Here is an 18,186-nt window from a genome sequence, read left to right as displayed (position 1 = left end):
AATAAAAACATGACAAATCAGCAAAATTACTAAACTAAATTCGTTTTTAATATTTATAAGATTTATTAAGGGTATTTTAAAATTAATAAATTAGTGATTTAGCTAAAAATAAATAATAAATCAATGATTTTGCTAAAACCTAATAAAAACATGACAAATAAGCAAAATCAACTAAAATTAAGGAGAACATGACAAATCAGCAAAATTACTTCATAAATAATAGTATAGATATACTGATCTTAGTTTATATTAGGGATATTATATCCCACATCAGGAATTTTAAAATAAATTAAGTAATATATAAAGAATTACGGCTAATCCACTAATTATCAATTGATTTTAAATTAGAAACTCATAATAAACTCGAATCTAATATAATATCAATTCAAAATAACCTAAACTCCTAATTAATATTAACCATTTCCGACCGGGTTTATGGTCGTAATTAACTCACTTGACCGAGTATAACTATTTTAAAGTTCTGGAATTTCTGACCGATAAGAGTCATCATCATCTCGAGGAGGGGTAATTAAGGATGTTATATCCCACATTGGAAATTTTAAAGAAAATTAATTAATATATAAAGAATTATGACCAATTTATTATTCACCAATCGATTTTACGTTGGAAACCCATAATAAACCCTAATCTAACAATTTACGTTAAGAGAAGTTGAAAATAAAAAAATTGTAAACTACTATACTGGCTTTAATTGGTAAAATGTCTTCTTTTTTTAAACACAAATTGCTAAAATATCTACAAATTTCCACAAACAGTAAAAATACAAAGAACTCCAAACAAACAATGTGGATGTATATATTTGTTGGAATCGTTCCACATCATTTTCAATCTTTCTATACATATTATACAACATTTAATGACATGTTAAACACGTTTTCATAAATGAACAAACACATGCATGGCCGCAATCCTATGTGCTCGACTCCGAATTCTCTCGTCGGTTATGCTTTCGGGTTTTCCTCATCGGTTACGGTTCCATCCGTTACTTTCTACAGAGAAAGATAGCTAACATGGCTAATTAATAAACCACATGCAAAAATTCCAAGTCTTTTTTTTTGTAACTTAAAATTCCAAATCTTTTATTTATTATATTTTTGTTAATCACGTTTCTTTCCCCTTATGGCTTTCTCTTTCTTTGTCTCTAACCATATAATCACCCTATAAATAGATAACACTACTTCAATATTTTTCATAAACAATATTAGAAGAGCAAGAAGGAAGATCAATTAGCCTAAGCAGAAAACATGAACCACCAAAACGAGATTATGCTCAAGAAAGAGACCACGGACAAGAACGGCCTCAACACCATGAGCGAACACGACAGTACCAAGAACGGCCTCGGAGAAAAGTGGCCAGAACCAACCGTCCGAGTGCAGTCCCTAGCCGAGAGCAACCTTGCTACCGTCCCCGACCGTTACATCAAGCCGCCGTCTGAACGCCCTGATCAAACTATCATCATCAACCACCAACCGAAAACTGCCGCCATCAATATCCCAGTCGTAGACCTAAACAGCCTCTTCTCCGGCAACGAAGACGAAAAGGAGAGGATATCGGAGGCATGCCGTGAGTTTGGGTTCTTCCAGGTAAAAATGAACTTTGATGTTTCGGTTTGGTTCCACTATCGGTTTTCTTTTTGATTTGTCAAGTTAAATACAATGGTTTTGATTGAACTTGATTTTACAACTTTTGGTTGCTCGGTTTAATATGATAAATTAATATAAATAATCTATAATTTTATTTCAAACTAATATATTTGTTTCTATAATTAATTTTGTTTTTTGTGCCAAATTAATTTTGTTTTAATGCATGTTTTTAACTATTTTTTCATGGACTCTCATATTTATTGCAGCAAATTCAGTTGAGTATACGAATATACTGACCTATTTGTTTCGGTTTATACGCATGCATGGTCCTATTTTCAGGTGATCAACCATGGGGTGACGCCGGAGCTGATGGAAGCGGCTAGAGAAGCTTGGAGAAGCTTCTTCAATTTGCCTGTTGAGGCCAAAGAAGTTTACTCAAACTCCCCAAGTACCTATGAAGGATACGGAAGCAGATTGGGTGTGGAAAAAGGAGCTATTCTTGATTGGAATGATTATTACTTTCTCCATTATCTGCCTCTTGTCTTGAAGGACCTCAACAAGTGGCCTTCTCTACCTTCCAGCATTAGGTATTACGTTTTAGCAAAAAAAAAAAACATTAGGTATTACATTATAGTTAACTAACTTGGTGTTTGGTATGAAATTTGAGAAATTTTGTAGCTGTAGTGGATCCCTGAGCTTAGTCTATTGTTATTTCTTTTGAACAACTTTTTTTTGAACAACAACTTAGTTTATTGTTTAAAATGGGTCATTTATGGCAAAGTTTTGAAAATGGCATAGGATGGTCAAAACTAGTTGGTATTTTTTGCATAGTAAAAGAAGACTCATTATGATTGTGGTCTTTAAAAATAGTATATAAATTAATCGAAATTTCAAGAAAACTATATACGTGTTATATATGATGATTGGCGATTACGTTGATGAACATAAGAAATGACCGTATTTGATTTTGTGATCAACTGTCACTGTTTTCGGTTTATTGCAAACAGTATTACAATCACATTTTGTTCATTTAAGATTAACTTATCTTATAAGCAAAGGCAAACCTTTAAATGTACAAGAGATCGTAAAAAAATTAGTCCTAAATAAGTAAACTAATTATGTTTTTTTGTCTTTACTCTATTCTTGTTAAACTAGCCAAGATTACTTATATAATTACTATTCTATAGTTTTCAAAGAAAATGGCTTCTGTCAATTCAGTTGCATTCAACCAAAGAAGTGCATACTTAAATAAGTGAATTATACATTTATACTACTAAACATAGTATTGTGGGAAAACTCATGACAAAAGAAAAGCATTTTACTATGACTCGATTAGTTAGCCCCCAAAACTTCCTATACAATTATAAAACTATGATATTTACTCCTACTTAGAGATATTAATATGAAGTCTACAATGTGTTTTCCTTAAGAAAATTCCCTGTTAATATAAATAGAGAAGTGATGGATGAGTACGGTGAGGAACTAGTGAAGCTAGGCGAAAGACTTGCGAGGGTTTTATCGTCAAACTTGGGACTAAAAGAAGAGCAACTTCAAGAAGCCTTTGGTGGAGAAGACGTAGGTGCATGTATGAGGGTTAATTATTACCCGAAATGCCCTCGTCCAGAGCTTGCCCTTGGCCTCTCCCCTCATTCCGATCCCGGCGGCCTTACCATCCTCTTGCCGGACGATAAAGTTGTCGGTCTTCAAGTCCGTTACGACGACACGTGGATTACCGTCAATTCTCTCCCACATGCTTTTATCGTCAATCTTGGCGATCAGATTCAGGTAACCCTAGTTTTTGCTTTCATTGTTTATTGCGTAAGGTATAAGTTTTATTCTTCATAACTTGTTTTTTTTTTTTTTGTGTTTTTCCACTTTTTTACTAACTGCACCATATACTCGTAATTCGTAAAGCAATACACCCAATAATATGAACCAATTGTTGACATAAGAATACAAATTGTTGACAGTTGGTGAAAGATGGTCCTAGTTACAGTCCCACGTTTTAGACATGTCTTAAAGATCACTAATATGACAATCAGTTTCAACTTCAGGCAATTGTTTTGAAAGCATACGTGTTTATGTAGCTATACTAAATAAAATAAAATAAATTATTTTTATTTTATAAAAATGGCAGATTCTAAGCAATTCGATATACAAGAGTTCGGAGCATCGAGTGATAGTGAATTCACAGAAAGAAAGGGTGTCACTTGCATTCTTCTATAACCCCAAGAGTGACATTCCTATCCAACCACTGCAACAACTTGTCACATCTACTAATCCTCCTTTATATCCTCCCATGTCCTTCGATGAGTATAGACTCTTCATTCGAACTCAAGGTCCTCGTGGCAAAGCCTACGTGGAGTCTCATATATCTCCTCTCGTTAATTGATATCTACTTCAAAAATGTCAGATAAAAGAGAACGAAACGTAAGTTTCCTTGCTTATGCATATATTTTACTCTTCAGTTAAGCAATGTAGTTACATTAATCATCTTTGAGCAATTTGTATATTATATGAATAGGTTATTCACTGAGGAAATCGAAGTAAAAGGATATCAAAAAGAGACCAGAAGATTTCTACTGATCAACGAAGACATATACTGGATATCAAAATGAATCAATATACCGAAAATATTCTATCATAGTTTATCGTTCAGGCAATTTACATATTTTATGCTCCTATATATTTACAGTTTCTATTTTATTATAATACAAACTCAACATAATTAAGGTTTCTATTTATATCGTTCATCATTATCATACTCCTTATGTTTAGTAATTATAGTTCTAGATTTATGACACAAATTAAGTTAACATATGATTTTGTATATTTCCAAAATAAAAACACAATTACCTATATACTTAATCATATTTTAACCAATAAACATAAAATAAAAAAAATTATCAAAAAAATTTTGCATTAAAATTCAAAAACAATACTTATTTTTGAAACATTTTTTTTAAAACGATAATTAAATAAAATCGGAAGGAGTGGTTGATATCTTCTCTCTTTCCATCAACAATTACCTAATCCACATGTAGTGCTGAGGGTTATATTTGATTGGCCAAATTTTACTTTTCAAAAATGACAAATGAATTGTTATATTCGAAAGACTTGACCGAGAGTTATAAAATTAGATAACTCATATAATTGTTAAACCTCACTATCACTGTATCACATGATGTTAGGCTGATTCCGTGATTGTTGAAACATTCTAATCGATAATCATGTTTCCTCTATTATTAGTAACACCAATAATGGAGCTAATTGATACTAGTTTTTCATGTATTGATTAAGCAACTAATCTACCAGACGATATGTTTCATTAAAAGTTAGCATTACATACCAAATGATGGACATGTGACTGTGAACGCAATAATAAATATCTCGTGTTGACCATTTTTTTATTAGCTTGTGAGATCCGGTTTAAGTTCTTTAAAATTTAAATACAAGTTTTCTTTTTTGCTGAAATTTGATATTTGAATACAAGTTGCTTTGGTCAAATTGTAAATCGTATGTTTTCATTTTAAAAGATTAGATTCGAACGTGAAGGTATTTTGATCTAATGAAAGATCTAAACATAATGCAGCTTTGCCACTGGTAACATGTTACTGCTGCGGCAAAGGGTGTTTAGATAGCATGGTTAGCAATCCCAAAGTAGGTTCTGGTACTAGTTCTATCTCTTTAAATAGGTGAATTATACTAACTAGTTTTCTTGTTTGGGCTATACATACGGTAAAAATATTCTCCATGAGCAGATTGTACCCATTGGGCTAATATGGGCCTAGTGTAAAATGATGGTCACTATCTATTCTTCCGTTGTTGTCATTTACAAACCTATATGTTTTGACATCTTATTGACCTACAAAAGCTATTTACAATCAAAATCTACTTTGGAATCTCATATAATTTCAGAAAATAATCAAACGGACCTTAAAAATTATGAAAAAAAGCAAGACCTTAACATAGATGGAAAGAGAGCTAACAAAGACAAAAAGAAAGATTAAACATAAGAGTGCAAAATGAAGTTCAATGCTTAAGCTTCGACTACATTATACAAATTCCCCCCTGAGTCCGTGACATATTTGATGGAACAAACCAGTTTTCTTATCTGAATAATAATACTTAAAACAGTTGTTGTTGCTACACTCTCTCAACTTCTTGAATTCCTTTTACAGAGATCCAAAAAGAGAGAGTTTTGTATGCTTTTAAAATTATAAGGTTAAAAAAACAAAAGATAGAAGGAAGGTTGATTAATATATCGATTAAGACATGATAACCAGAGTCTCTGGGAGATGATGATGATCACTGTCTTCCTTTCTTTGCACAGCAAGGTGGGCATTTATACTGCTTGATGCTGTCTGCTTTGGCGGGAGTGATCTTCACGCATTTGCCATGGTACCAACGTTCACAGACGTCACAGCCGATCCAGAACTCATCTTGTGTGTAGTTGCCTCCACAGCTTCCACAGAGAGTGTCTCCATGCTCGTCTTCCTCTTCTTCATCCTCCTCCTCTTCGTACCTCTCTTCCATCAGTTTTGGTGTTGTGCTCTTTGGCTGCCCTTCTATTGATCTCTGCAACAAACCCCATTTTTTTTGTTTAAAGGATATATAACCCAAAAATCTACAAATCAAAAAAAAAGAAAAAGGAAAGGAAGATATATTTATCAATGTAGTACCTTAGTGCCACCGTTTCTGGATTTGCTTCCGGAATCTGAGCTTGGCTTGTTGTCTTTGATTGGTTTCCTACCAGTCACTACATCAAAGAGAGTTGGGTGATCGTTGATCAGACTGAATAGCCGCTTCCTGCAAATTGAAAACATGTGTTTGTGGACATATAACTCCATGAATGGACAAATACACTGTGATAGAGATATGAGAGAAGCTACAGACTTAATCAGTACACCATGGGTGAATCTATGTGATGTTCATCCACCATGTTTTTTACTAAATCTACTGAAAACATGACAGAGACTAAAACGATAGAGAAGCCACCATTTTAGAGATCTGTTGATGTATAATGAAACTACTTGGCGAGGTAAATCAAAGTCTAGTCTCATGGACCAAAAATAGTTACCCATCTAAAATGCCAAAACAGCTTCTCTCTTGGAAAAAAAAGAACAATGGAAACATACAATTTTTTTTTTATGTTAACATATTTAATAGTGATATGAGCTCATTAGTATTAAGTATAAGTCAATCCCCATCAAAACATGGCCTAAGAAAAAAAAAAAGATCCACACACATCAAAGGGCAAAACACATCAATCAATCTCATTCCAAGCAAGCTGCACTAATTATCACAAACGTCTCAATTTTTCTTCAAGATTTCACTACACACTTTATCCTTTAAAAGAGCCCCCAAAAAAACATAACAGGAAAGCAAATACGGTTTCATGTAAGAATAAGAACAAAGTAAAAACAAGACTTGGCTTCATCATAACTCAAAAAACAATTGAGAACACACTGTAACAAACTGTAAGAAAAAGAAGGAAGAAGAATACACACACCTCTCGTTGCGATTAAGGCGAGCACCAAAGTAGAAAGAAACAGAGAGCAACCAACAGTCACTATGGACAGCAACAAGAGAGAGCCAATCTTTCCTCTGCATACCATCCCTAGCGAAATTGATACCAAGCGCAGGCTCGGGAAGCTCGGGAGGAACTTCCTCCGCCGGTAGATTCACTTCCCACGACTCATTCGGATGTCCATACAAACACAAATTCTCCTTCTCTACAAGGACAAAAACAAAAACAAAATCTCAATTAAAAAAATAAAATAAAAAAGACCAAAACTTTCTTGGCGGTTAATGCTAAACCGGACTTACCCGGATCGCATTGAGAGTAGAAATCATCAACATCTGGAGAGAGAGACAAAAGAGAAGAAATCGAATTGAGTTAGGGCATTATTATTACGAAGAAAGGTTGGAACTTTAGAGAGAGAGAGAGAGGAGAGGACCTTTGGTTAAGGCACGGAGAAGAGCGGCGCGGCGAGAGGTGTAATCTTTGAAGATCTCTTCGACGGTGCGAGGGTTGGAGGAGACGGCGGCCATAATAGCTGTACAGAAGAGATGCGTGAGACCGTTTTGTTTGACGTGTAGATCAGTTGCTAGTGGAGAAGGATCGAGGTTTGTATCGATGGTTTTTGAGACAGGATGCGTTCGGACATGGAGAGAGAAAAGACAAGATTATAGAGAGAGACTTTGGAAGGAGATTGGGGAAGAAGAAGAAACACGAGAGAGAAAAAGTTTATTTTATTTTATTTTATTTCGTTTGGAGAGTTTGGTTGCCCTTATTGGGCCGGGTGTTCATAGGCTTAGGCCCAATTAAATCCAGTCTACTTGTACACCACAATATTATCTAGAAATATAATAGTATCCAATACTTTTTTTGGTTTCCTTTTTTGTTTGTTAAAAATGTTAAGATTTTTTTTTTTTTGGTTTTCTTATAATTGTAGTGGTTTTCTGTGTGTTTTCCTCATTTTATGTGTGTTTTTAACTATTTAAGTTGATTAAACCAAATATTAGCTCTCGTGATTAAAGATCAACGTAAGCGTGGTCCAAGAAAATTAAATTATTGTCAATCATAAAATCGTCTTCTCCCTCCCACTTTTTATAGATAAAGATGGTATAAAGTGACGAGAGACTATCTCTGACCAAGTAATGAATCAAACTTTCAACTCACCTACTTTCACACGAATCAAACTTAAAGATAAGAGAGTAAATAGATGGAGACTATAGTAGTACTCCTACTATTTATTTGAAGAAACTAAGGTTCAATAATAAAGATAGATTCAAGAAACTACTCGAGCACGACGAAAACACACACTTATTACTTGTAAAATAATAACGTTTCAGTAGAGGAACTCGTAAAACCGTCTAAACAAGCCAACAGTATATCATATAAAGCTCTTCTTATTGTTGTGTGTGGTGTAATGTTTTACTCCCATTGTTCTCCCCAGAAGTACGTCCACTCGGAAGAGTTCAACGTCGTTTTGCCATCTGCTGCAACAAGATCATAAGGTGAGTCCTCTGAGAATTCAGTTGGCATCGATTTCCAGTGAAGCGACGGTCTCCACTCCGCTTCTTTAACCACTCTCAGTATCTCTGCAGCCACAAGTTTGCTTCCTTGTGCTGACAAATGAATCCCATCTCTGCAAGAAACAAAACATTTTGATGAAATATTCAAGATCTTATATTATATGTTTTCAGAGCTCAAAAGATATTACGTGAAGCAAACGGTTTCCCAGTCATCTGCTTTCTGAAAAGCAGAGTAGAGATCAACTACTTGTAGGCCTAGCTCTTTGCATAGCTCCACACAAGCGTCTGAATACGTCTTGCAGAGCTCGTTTGTGCGGATTACCTCGCTCAAGTATGGGCTTGTGCGACCGAAACAAATAACATCAAGTCTGGAGCAAGCAACAGAGAGAGATATTTTCAGAGAAATTACCTCTGGTTTTGACGAACTTTGGCTTCGTCCACTGGAGGACAACTAAGGAATATGATACGAGTTGAGTCTGAAAGGCTCTGATGAAACAGAACATAGAGGTTTAGAACTTACACGAATAACATTATAACAGCAGGGCTGCAGGAGACAACGTATAGACAATTATCTTGTAAGGTAAATAACCTGAAGATGAAGAGCGATCTTCTTCATGTTTTGGACGTATTCAGGTAGTGGGACGTGAGGTCCTAGACCAGAAGGGTGAGGTCCCATTGAGTCGTTTCCTCCAAAATAGACAACTACCAGAGAAGGTTGTACCAAGGCATCCTGCATCCGTTTGCAAGTTATTTTAAATACATAAAGCTCATTTTGTTCTACAAAACTATCAAATCCCAGGAAAGTTATGTAAGAGAAAAACAGCTTAACAAGCAAGAAAACTCGAAGCAGGCATGCAAGAGACAAACGCAGGGTCTTAGCATATAAGAAGCTAAGAATCTATATACATTTTCTCAGGAGAGAAGAAAGAACCAAACAAGAAAGTAATTGAAAAGAAAAAGGAGTACCTTGGGGAACACTTTGTCAATAACTTCCAAAGCACGAGTTGAGTTCCATCCATAATATCCTCGCAGAATGATGTCGGCCTATACAACGTTAGTTCACCGAAGAGAAAAAACGTCACGTGTTTTGCATTAATGCATTTTCCTTTTTACTAATATCATTCCACACGGACCAAAAGCAAACTCATGTCGGTAAAGCTTGCTTTTCATATTTGGACATTAAACTTCCATAGAAAGATAACCAAATATCCAAATGGAGAAACAACATTCGGTTCTGCAATCACCGACTCTCATCGATTACATTGAATGATTTTTTTCCAAGAACCAATGCTTTAAGATTCAGAAAGCGTATTTACAGTTAAGGGAATAACAAACAGTAATTAGAGAATAGACAAACCAGCGAGTTACTACTAATCAAGAGAAAGAGAGACAGAACATTCTCGTTCTCATACCTTGCGAGCATAGACCTCGGAGAGAATGGCGCCCCAACCACCATGACCAAAGCTCATCTGGACGATGGATGATCCAAAAAGAACGATCTGAGGCCGCGACGGTCCAACCATTGTCTCTCTCTAATCACGTGTCTCTTACTCTGTTCACAACAGCTGAAACTCGCCCTCTCTTTCTCCCCTTCTCTCTTTCTCTGTATCGATCTCGCTCACTCTCTGCGGGATTAAATACACGAACGTACTATTTCATTCATTTATTATTATATTGTTTTTTGAATAGCAGAAAACTAAAATAAAAGACAAACAAAACAAAAGCCAGCTTTATGTCATCAGCAAATCATGTCGGGCATTACTGTTATTTCCTATTTTAAGCATCCCTATCATTCTCTTCTTTGTTTGTGAACTATATTCAATAACATATAATTTCATTGATACTATAATATATGCTATAAATATGTTGTTTATGACTTTTCTCTTGAAAAAAAAATGTCGATAAAAAATAAAAGAGTACGGGTAAGAAAGGAGATTAATGAGCATTGATAGAATTGGTTGGTTGGTTGGTAAGGGAAGCACCGAACTTATATAGATCAACCACAATTTCATTCATTGCCCCTCGCTCTACTCTTCTCTTTTATATAACCACGTGAAAAGTATTGAACTTTGAGTCTGTACTTAGTATCTATTCTTGGTCAAAGTTTCATGAATTATATGATAACTAATACAAGTGGAAACTGTTACTTGAAGACTTTTGCTATCTTCTTCAGCTAATGTGGAAACTGTTTGTTCAGAGCTTAGACTGCTAATGGCCAGCTTCGAAATCAGAGAACTCATTTGTTTGTTTTTTTAGAAAAGAGCTAAGATGATTGATGATGAGAAGAAAAACTAACCCGGCAACTCAAAAATCGAGTGATCCGGATTTGGATGATGCAGTGCAGCTCCCGGATGTGGCATACGATACGATGACCCATCTACAGGGGCTTGGTTAAGACACTCTAGAGCCAATAATCTTCTCTTCTTCAAGCTCATGGAGAAAGTCTTTGCCTCAACATTTAGAGGCAGACACCTGTTTCATCAAAACAGTTCAGACAGAGCCATTGTCTTAAAGACTAAAATCAAAGTCATTTTGTCTATGGTCTGTAACAAAGCTCATGCTATTCTCATCAAGAGAACCAACTTTGGAGTAAATGGGTAACTTTTTGTATTACTAAGCTTCCCAAAGGATAAGCAGTTACTAAGATTCCTCTAAACTACTATTTTTAATGTATTCAGACATTTCCTCGAACATGTATCATGCAGGTTAGACAAGAAGCGTATATTCCACTAGATCTCAAGGAGCGAACAGTTGAACTAGAACCTGATGAGACGTAGCATCTATCTCTCCATGTTTAACTTGGACGAGGCGGTAGGAACGTTGTAGAATGATGCGGTTGCGTGGGTCTGCGCCTCTGCGGGGGTTAAAACTTTTCTAAAGACTCTTAGAGAACCAGCGGGTTTACGTGTACTTAAGTACATTATTATTTTCTTAGGAAAACTCGAAGAAAAAAGAAATGAAACGATCCATGGCGTTTAAAGAAATACAATATTTGTGACACTGAGACATTCAAATTCAAATGAAGGATAAGAAGCAATCGCGTACACTCCATAACAGAGTCTAGTGTACCAACTAGCAAATATGAAACAGAGTATATATACTTTTTAAAAAACAAAGTTAGGTATATTCACAGGCCATGACTTTGTCAGGTCCACGTTTCTACAGAAGACGAACATTTTTTTTATTAGAAAAAATAAAGAACAGTTTGCATTTTCTCCATTTTATAGTTTTCTTTTGTCTTTCAACCAAATTCGGCAGATAATAATAATACCCTAACGCGTTGTTCCGTAATTAATGATCTCTCCCATTTTATCACACTCTCCTTGGTTCATTACATAAAAGTTTGGTTCTTTTTCTCCAAAACTAGTTTTTGTTTAAATATATATTTTTTTAAATCGATTACTGGAAGGGGAAAAAGAAAGTAAAGAGTTTACAGAGATGGGGAGACTGTTCTTGGTGAATTTGGAAGGGAAGTCTTACAGTTGTAGGCACTGCAAAACTAATATTGCCCTCTGCTCTGATGTTGTCTCCAAGGTTTTTATTTTATTTTTCTGGGTACCTTTTTCTACTGCTTATTTGCTTGGTAAATCTTGATCTGTGTTTGTTCTCTGATTCATATTCAAATCACTGATCATTGTTATTTGATGATTAAGTAATCATGTGATCTAAATTTTAATTGTGGAGAATCATATTGTTGCTTGCATTGTATTTAACTTATGGCTTTTGATGAATCTCCATGATCAAAAATCCCCATTTTTTTAATTGGTTTACAGTCTTTTCAATCCCGCCATGGAAAAGCTTACCTCTTCCGTAAGGTGTAAGTATTCTACTTCCAAAATTTTCAGTCGTTGGAACAGGGTCTTGTTTTTTTTTTTATGGCCAAAGCTCGATCAGGAAAAGTCTATGTGTATGTTTAATAGTAGTGGATTTTTGGTGTGCACAGAGCGAATGTGTATGCTGGGGAGAAGGAAGATAGGATGATGATGACTGGAATGCACACCGTGGTCGATATCTACTGCGTCAAATGCGGCTCATATCTTGGATGGCGATATGTAAATAAGAATACTTCCAAATCTTTCTTAATCTAATGTTTCTTGGTATCAACAACTTTTGTTTTGTACTTCAGGAGTTTGCTTTTGAGAAGAACCAAAAGTACAAGGAAGGCAAATCTGTTCTCGAAAGGTCTCTACTTCTCTGATTCATCTCAGTCGCTGTTATTTTTTTGTGAGTTGAAATGATGAAATTTTTTTCATTTACTTTTTGAAAGGTACAAGGTCTGTGGTCCGGATGAGAACAACTACTTGGTGGTGGCTCAAGAAGTTGAAGCTGGAGAAACTGATATTGATGAATGATGATGCTTCTTCTCAGTAACTCATTATCTCATTTGTACATTCTATCCTCCTCTTTCTATCATTCTTTTTCATTGTCTTTCTTCTCATTTTGTGAACCATCCATCTTCCGTTAAGACACCTTCTTAGATCAATTATTTGTGTTTCAACTACTTGTGGAACACATTCAATTTAAGATCTCTCGTTAATTATCTTATTTGTGATCCAAGCTTTTAAGTTCGTTTCTAAAGTTATTTACTACATGAACATCAGTGTACATTACTGTCTAGTATCATATTCAGTTTGTATTCGTCCCAGGTGTTGACAGAATTTACCAAACTCCTTTTGGTTCCAAACATATAAACATTTTGTAATCACAAGGAGGAACATGACAACACTGAAATTTCATGATATAATAATGTTACAAAAGTCTGAAAGGCCATGTTAGGTGATCTTATATGTAATCTTTATGACTCAAAATATCCACCAATGTATGAATTATATGATGACATAGACATATACAATCCGTAAGAAAGAGGACCATGCGCCGATGAAGGAAACTGCTGAACAATGCCTTAAAGTTGGCGGTTCATCATTTTATTGGAATCTTGAAAACTTAATTGCTTCTTCATATACTGTATTGTAATCTCCACACTCCTGTTTGCTTAAACTGATGAACAAGACTATGAGGAACATCACTCTTTCATCCATCTTATTCGCAACTAATAAGGAACGAAGTGTGTACTGCCATGACAAACCATCACCATTCTCTAGCAAAGCTTTTTTGCATTCATACCAATCTTCATTGTACATTATTGTACAAAGATATGTTGTCTGGGTAGTGTAGTCGGCTTCAATGCCGGGCTCTACACTTTTTATTTTTGCTACGTTTTCTCCATCATACTAATTTTTTTTTTCTGAGACGAGTATTTGGGCCCATTTACTGAGCTTAAAGCCTTAATACAAACTTTTTAGAAGAAAAAAGCCCAACAGTTCAAACACGTGACCGACGTGCTAAGAAAAACACACGAAAACATTTAATTATTTTCCATCACTATAAAACTAAAACGATGCGTTTTTAAGCATATACAAGTTACGGGGAGCACAGATAAGAAACGATACTCTAGTCAAAAAAAAAAAGACGAAGAGAAACTAAACCCTAACGGCAAGAACAAAGCGGCGCATCAGAATCCAAACGACGCCGCCGACGACGACGAGATGTATCTCTACAGCCTAACCCTACAGCAGGCGACGGGAATCACCTGCGCGATAAACGGCAACTTCTCCGGCGGAAAGACGCAGGAGATCGCCGTCGCCCGCGGCAAGATCCTCGATCTCCTCCGCCCCGACGAGAACGGCAAAATCCAGACGATCCACTCCGTGGAGGTCTTCGGCGCGATCAGATCCCTAGCTCAGTTCAGGCTAACCGGCGGCCAGAAGGACTACATCGTCGTGGGATCCGATTCCGGTAGGATAGTGATCTTAGAGTACAATAAAGAGAAGAACGTCTTCGACAAAGTCCACCAGGAGACGTTCGGGAAGTCCGGGTGTAGGAGGATCGTCCCCGGGCAGTACCTTGCGGTTGATCCCAAGGGGAGGGCGGTTATGGTTGGTGCCTGTGAGAAGCAGAAGCTTGTGTATGTTTTGAATAGGGATACTGCTGCTAGGTTAACTATTTCGTCTCCGTTAGAGGCTCATAAGTCTCATACGATTTGTTACTCTGTGTGTGGTGTGGACTGTGGGTTTGATAATCCTGTTTTCGCGGCGATTGAGCTTGATTACTCTGAGACGGATCAGGATCCGACGGGGCAGGCGTCTAGCGAGGCGCAGAAGCATTTGACGTTCTATGAGCTTGATTTAGGGTTGAATCATGTTTCTAGGAAGTGGTCTGAGCCGGTTGATAATGGAGCTAACATGCTTGTGACTGTCCCCGGAGGGGCTGATGGGCCGAGTGGGGTTTTGGTTTGTGCTGAGAATTTTGTTATTTATAAGAATCAGGGGCATCCGGATGTGAGGGCTTTGATTCCTAGGAGAGATGATTTGCCTGCTGAGAGAGGGGTGTTGGTGGTTTCCGCTGCTATGCACAAGCAGAAGACTACTTTCTTCTTTCTTCTCCAGACGGAGTATGGTGATGTTTTCAAGGCTACGCTTGATCATGATGGGGATCATGTGTCGGAGTTGAAGATCAAGTATTTTGACACTGTTCCTGTTGCTGCGTCGATATGTGTGTTGAAGCTGGGGTTTCTTTTCGCGGCTTCGGAGTTTGGTAACCATGGTTTGTATCAGTTTCAGGCGATTGGGGATGATCCTGATGTGGAGTCTTCTTCCTCTAATCTGATGGAGACTGAGGATGGTTTTCAGCCTGTGTTTTTCCAGCCGAGGAGACTTAAGAACCTTGTTAGGATTGACCAAGTGGAGAGTCTGATGCCGCTCATGGACATGAAGATCCTTAACCTTTTTGAGGAAGAAACCCCTCAGATCTTTTCGCTCTGTGGACGGGGTCCACGGTCTTCCCTAAGGATACTGAGGCCTGGTTTAGCCATCAGCGAGATGGCTGTCTCCCAGCTTCCGGGTCAGCCAAGTGCGGTGTGGACAGTGAAGAAGAATGTCAGTGATGAGTTTGATGCTTATATCGTTGTCTCCTTCACCAATGCTACTCTGGTTCTTTCAATTGGTGAAACCGTCGAAGAAGTCAACGACAGTGGGTTTCTTGATACCACCCCTTCACTCGCCGTGTCTCTGATTGGTGATGATTCGCTCATGCAAGTCCATCCTAATGGTATCCGCCACATAAGGGAAGATGGGCGTATTAATGAATGGAGAACTCCTGGCAAGAGGTCGATTGTCAAAGTTGGATATAATCGGCTACAAGTGGTGATTGCGTTGAGTGGTGGAGAGCTAATTTATTTTGAGGCAGATATGACTGGTCAGCTGATGGAGGTGGGGAAACATGAAATGTCTGGAGATGTGGCCTGCCTGGACATTGCCCCTGTTCCTGAAGGAAGACAAAGATCCCGCTTCCTTGCTGTGGGATCCTATGATAACACAGTGCGTATTCTGTCTCTGGACCCAGATGACTGTCTGCAGATTCTCAGCGTGCAGAGTGTCTCTTCCGCTCCAGAGTCTTTGCTGTTCCTCGAAGTTCAAGCATCAATTGGTGGGGATGATGGTGCTGATCACCCGGCTAGCCTCTTCCTTAACTCTGGTCTGCAGAATGGTGTTTTGTTCAGAACAGTGGTTGACATGGTGACTGGTCAGCTTTCTGATTCTCGTTCTCGGTTCTTGGGGCTGAAGCCACCCAAGTTGTTCTCCATTTCTGTGAGAGGTCGGTCTGCGATGCTGTGTTTGTCTAGTCGACCTTGGCTTGGTTACATACATCGGGGACACTTCCACTTGACGCCTCTTTCTTACGAGACTTTGGAATTTGCTGCCCCTTTTTCATCTGATCAGTGTGCTGAAGGTGTTGTCTCTGTCGCCGGGGATGCTCTCAGAATCTTCATGTTTGATCGTCTTGGGGAAACGTTCAACGAAACCATGGTTCCTCTGAGGTACACGCCCAGAAAGTTCGTTGTACATCCCAAGAAGAAGCTGTTGGTTATCGTTGAGAGTGACCAAGGGGCATTTACCGCAGAAGAGCGTGAAGCGGCAAGAAAGGAATGCTTCCAGGCCGGTGGAGCAGGAGAAAATGGTAATGGCAGTGCAGATCAGATGGAGAATGGTGGGGACGATGAGGATAAGGAAGACCCACTCTGTGATGAGCAGTATGGTTATCCCAAAGCCGAGTCAGAAAAGTGGGTCTCTTGCATCAGAGTTGTTGACCCCAAGACAGCCGATACAACTTGTCTACTGGAACTCCAAGACAACGAAGCTGCTTACAGTGTCTGCACGGTGAATTTCCATGATAAAGAGTATGGTACTTTGCTGGCTGTTGGTACAGTCAAAGGGATGCAGTTCTGGCCCAAGAAAAGACAAGTGGCTGGGTTCATACATATCTATAGGTTTATGGAGGAAGGGAGGAAACTTGAGCTGCTTCACAAGACTCAAGTAGAAGGTGTTCCTCTTGCATTGTGCCAGTTCCAGGGAAGGCTGCTGGCAGGAATCGGACCTGTGCTTAGATTGTATGACTTGGGGAAAAAGAGACTGCTTAGGAAATGTGAAAACAAGCTCTTCCCAAACTCCATCGTCTCTATCCAAACTTACCGTGACCGTATCTACGTTGGTGACATTCAGGAGGTCAGTGCTTCCTTTTCCCTTTTTCATTATTTGGTTCTTAGAAGTAGTATATACTTGACGTTGTTGACTTAACCACAAGTGCCTTTCTTTTATTTTTTCTGCAGTCATTCCATTACTGCAAGTACAGGCGCGATGAGAATCAGCTATACATATTCGCCGATGACTGCGTGCCGAGATGGCTGACAGCATCGCACCATGTGGATTTCGACACCATGGCAGGCGCAGATAAGTTTGGGAACATCTACTTTGTGAGGCTGCCTCAGGATGTGTCGGAGGAGATTGAAGAAGACCCGACAGGCGGGAAGATCAAGTGGGAGCAAGGAAAGCTTAATGGAGCGCCAAACAAAGTGGACGAGATTGTGCAGTTCCATGTCGGGGACGTTGTGACCTGCTTGCAGAAGGCTTCGATGATTCCAGGTGGATCGGAATCCATTATGTATGGAACAGTGATGGGCAGCATCGGAGCATTGCACGCATTCACGTCCCGTGATGATGTTGATTTTTTCTCTCATCTGGAGATGCACATGAGGCAGGAGTATCCTCCTCTCTGTGGTAGAGACCATATGGCTTACAGATCTGCCTATTTTCCAGTCAAGGTGTGTGTTTTAAACCAACCCATTATTCTCCTTAGCATATCGTATGTAGCTCTCTTGATTTTATTTTAATGACTTTTTTTTTTAATGATGCAACAGGATGTGATAGATGGAGATCTGTGCGAGCAGTTTCCAACACTTCCAATAGATTTGCAGAGGAAAATAGCAGATGAGCTGGATAGAACACCTGCTGAAATTCTCAAGAAGCTTGAAGATGCTAGGAACAAGATCATTTAGTTCGTTTCGCTGTAGTGTGCTTTGTCTAAATGAGAACTTGATGAATGTTTGTTTGTCTTTTACTGCAATGTGTGCAATTTCCAATTTGGTCATTGTATAAACCACTATTTCAGGTCATATCTTGGATCGTAGCATACACTTTTGCCACTA

At 38.0% G+C, this 18,186-nt stretch overlaps 5 protein-coding genes across 8 annotated transcripts; 3 read left to right on the top strand and 2 right to left on the bottom strand.

The window, feature by feature from the left end:
• Window positions 1–1,157: 1,157 nt before the first annotated feature.
• LOC130502826 (jasmonate-induced oxygenase 1-like) lies at window positions 1,158–4,360 on the top strand. Of its 2 annotated transcripts, none has more exons than XM_056997564.1 (5): window positions 1,158–1,604; window positions 1,944–2,191; window positions 3,035–3,389; window positions 3,742–4,034; window positions 4,129–4,360. In XM_056997564.1, the coding sequence occupies exons 1-4, from the start codon at window positions 1,266–1,268 to the stop codon at window positions 3,994–3,996; spliced, it is 1,197 nt and encodes a 398-aa protein (XP_056853544.1). In that variant the 5' UTR covers window positions 1,158–1,265; the 3' UTR covers window positions 3,997–4,034; window positions 4,129–4,360. The 2 variants fall into 2 exon arrangements, with proteins under 2 accessions (XP_056853544.1, XP_056853545.1); XM_056997565.1 differs by having other exon boundaries at window positions 1,162–1,604; window positions 3,059–3,389.
• Window positions 4,361–5,573: 1,213 nt separating this feature from the next.
• Window positions 5,574–7,842, bottom strand: LOC108807570 (PHD finger protein ALFIN-LIKE 2-like). Its single transcript, XM_056997557.1, has 5 exons — window positions 7,565–7,842; window positions 7,434–7,466; window positions 7,117–7,339; window positions 6,287–6,413; window positions 5,574–6,182 (listed from the first exon to the last, which is right to left on the bottom strand). Exons 1-5 carry the CDS (start codon window positions 7,656–7,658, stop codon window positions 5,913–5,915), a joined length of 747 nt encoding a protein of 248 aa, XP_056853537.1. The 5' UTR covers window positions 7,659–7,842; the 3' UTR covers window positions 5,574–5,912.
• Window positions 7,843–8,407: 565 nt separating this feature from the next.
• Window positions 8,408–11,552, bottom strand: LOC130494325 (GDSL esterase/lipase CPRD49-like). Of its 3 annotated transcripts, XM_056997558.1 has the most exons (8): window positions 11,409–11,551; window positions 10,942–11,117; window positions 10,058–10,270; window positions 9,612–9,689; window positions 9,235–9,375; window positions 9,055–9,131; window positions 8,834–8,983; window positions 8,408–8,758 (listed from the first exon to the last, which is right to left on the bottom strand). In XM_056997558.1, exons 3-8 carry the CDS (start codon window positions 10,166–10,168, stop codon window positions 8,545–8,547), a joined length of 771 nt encoding a protein of 256 aa, XP_056853538.1. In that variant the 5' UTR covers window positions 10,169–10,270; window positions 10,942–11,117; window positions 11,409–11,551; the 3' UTR covers window positions 8,408–8,544. The 3 variants fall into 3 exon arrangements, with proteins under 3 accessions (XP_056853538.1, XP_056853540.1, XP_056853539.1); XM_056997560.1 differs by lacking the exon at window positions 8,834–8,983 and having other exon boundaries at window positions 11,409–11,552; XM_056997559.1 differs by lacking the exons at window positions 10,942–11,117; window positions 11,409–11,551 and having other exon boundaries at window positions 10,058–10,309.
• Window positions 11,553–11,822: 270 nt separating this feature from the next.
• LOC130502824 (protein yippee-like At3g11230) lies at window positions 11,823–13,197 on the top strand. The gene is made up of 5 exons (XM_056997561.1): window positions 11,823–12,179; window positions 12,419–12,462; window positions 12,589–12,697; window positions 12,772–12,827; window positions 12,913–13,197. Exons 1-5 carry the CDS (start codon window positions 12,084–12,086, stop codon window positions 12,995–12,997), a joined length of 390 nt encoding a protein of 129 aa, XP_056853541.1. The 5' UTR covers window positions 11,823–12,083; the 3' UTR covers window positions 12,998–13,197.
• An 857-nt stretch (window positions 13,198–14,054) lies between these two features.
• On the top strand, window positions 14,055–18,186 carry LOC108812435 (spliceosome-associated protein 130 A). Its single transcript, XM_018584693.2, has 3 exons — window positions 14,055–17,206; window positions 17,311–17,802; window positions 17,899–18,186. Exons 1-3 carry the CDS (start codon window positions 14,192–14,194, stop codon window positions 18,034–18,036), a joined length of 3,645 nt encoding a protein of 1,214 aa, XP_018440195.2. The 5' UTR covers window positions 14,055–14,191; the 3' UTR covers window positions 18,037–18,186.

The sequence above is a fragment of the Raphanus sativus genome, unplaced genomic scaffold, assembly GCF_000801105.2.
Source record: "Raphanus sativus cultivar WK10039 unplaced genomic scaffold, ASM80110v3 Scaffold0700, whole genome shotgun sequence".
Classification (NCBI taxonomy): Eukaryota; Viridiplantae; Streptophyta; class Magnoliopsida; order Brassicales; family Brassicaceae; genus Raphanus; species Raphanus sativus.
This window is presented reverse-complemented; position numbering and strand designations above follow the sequence as displayed.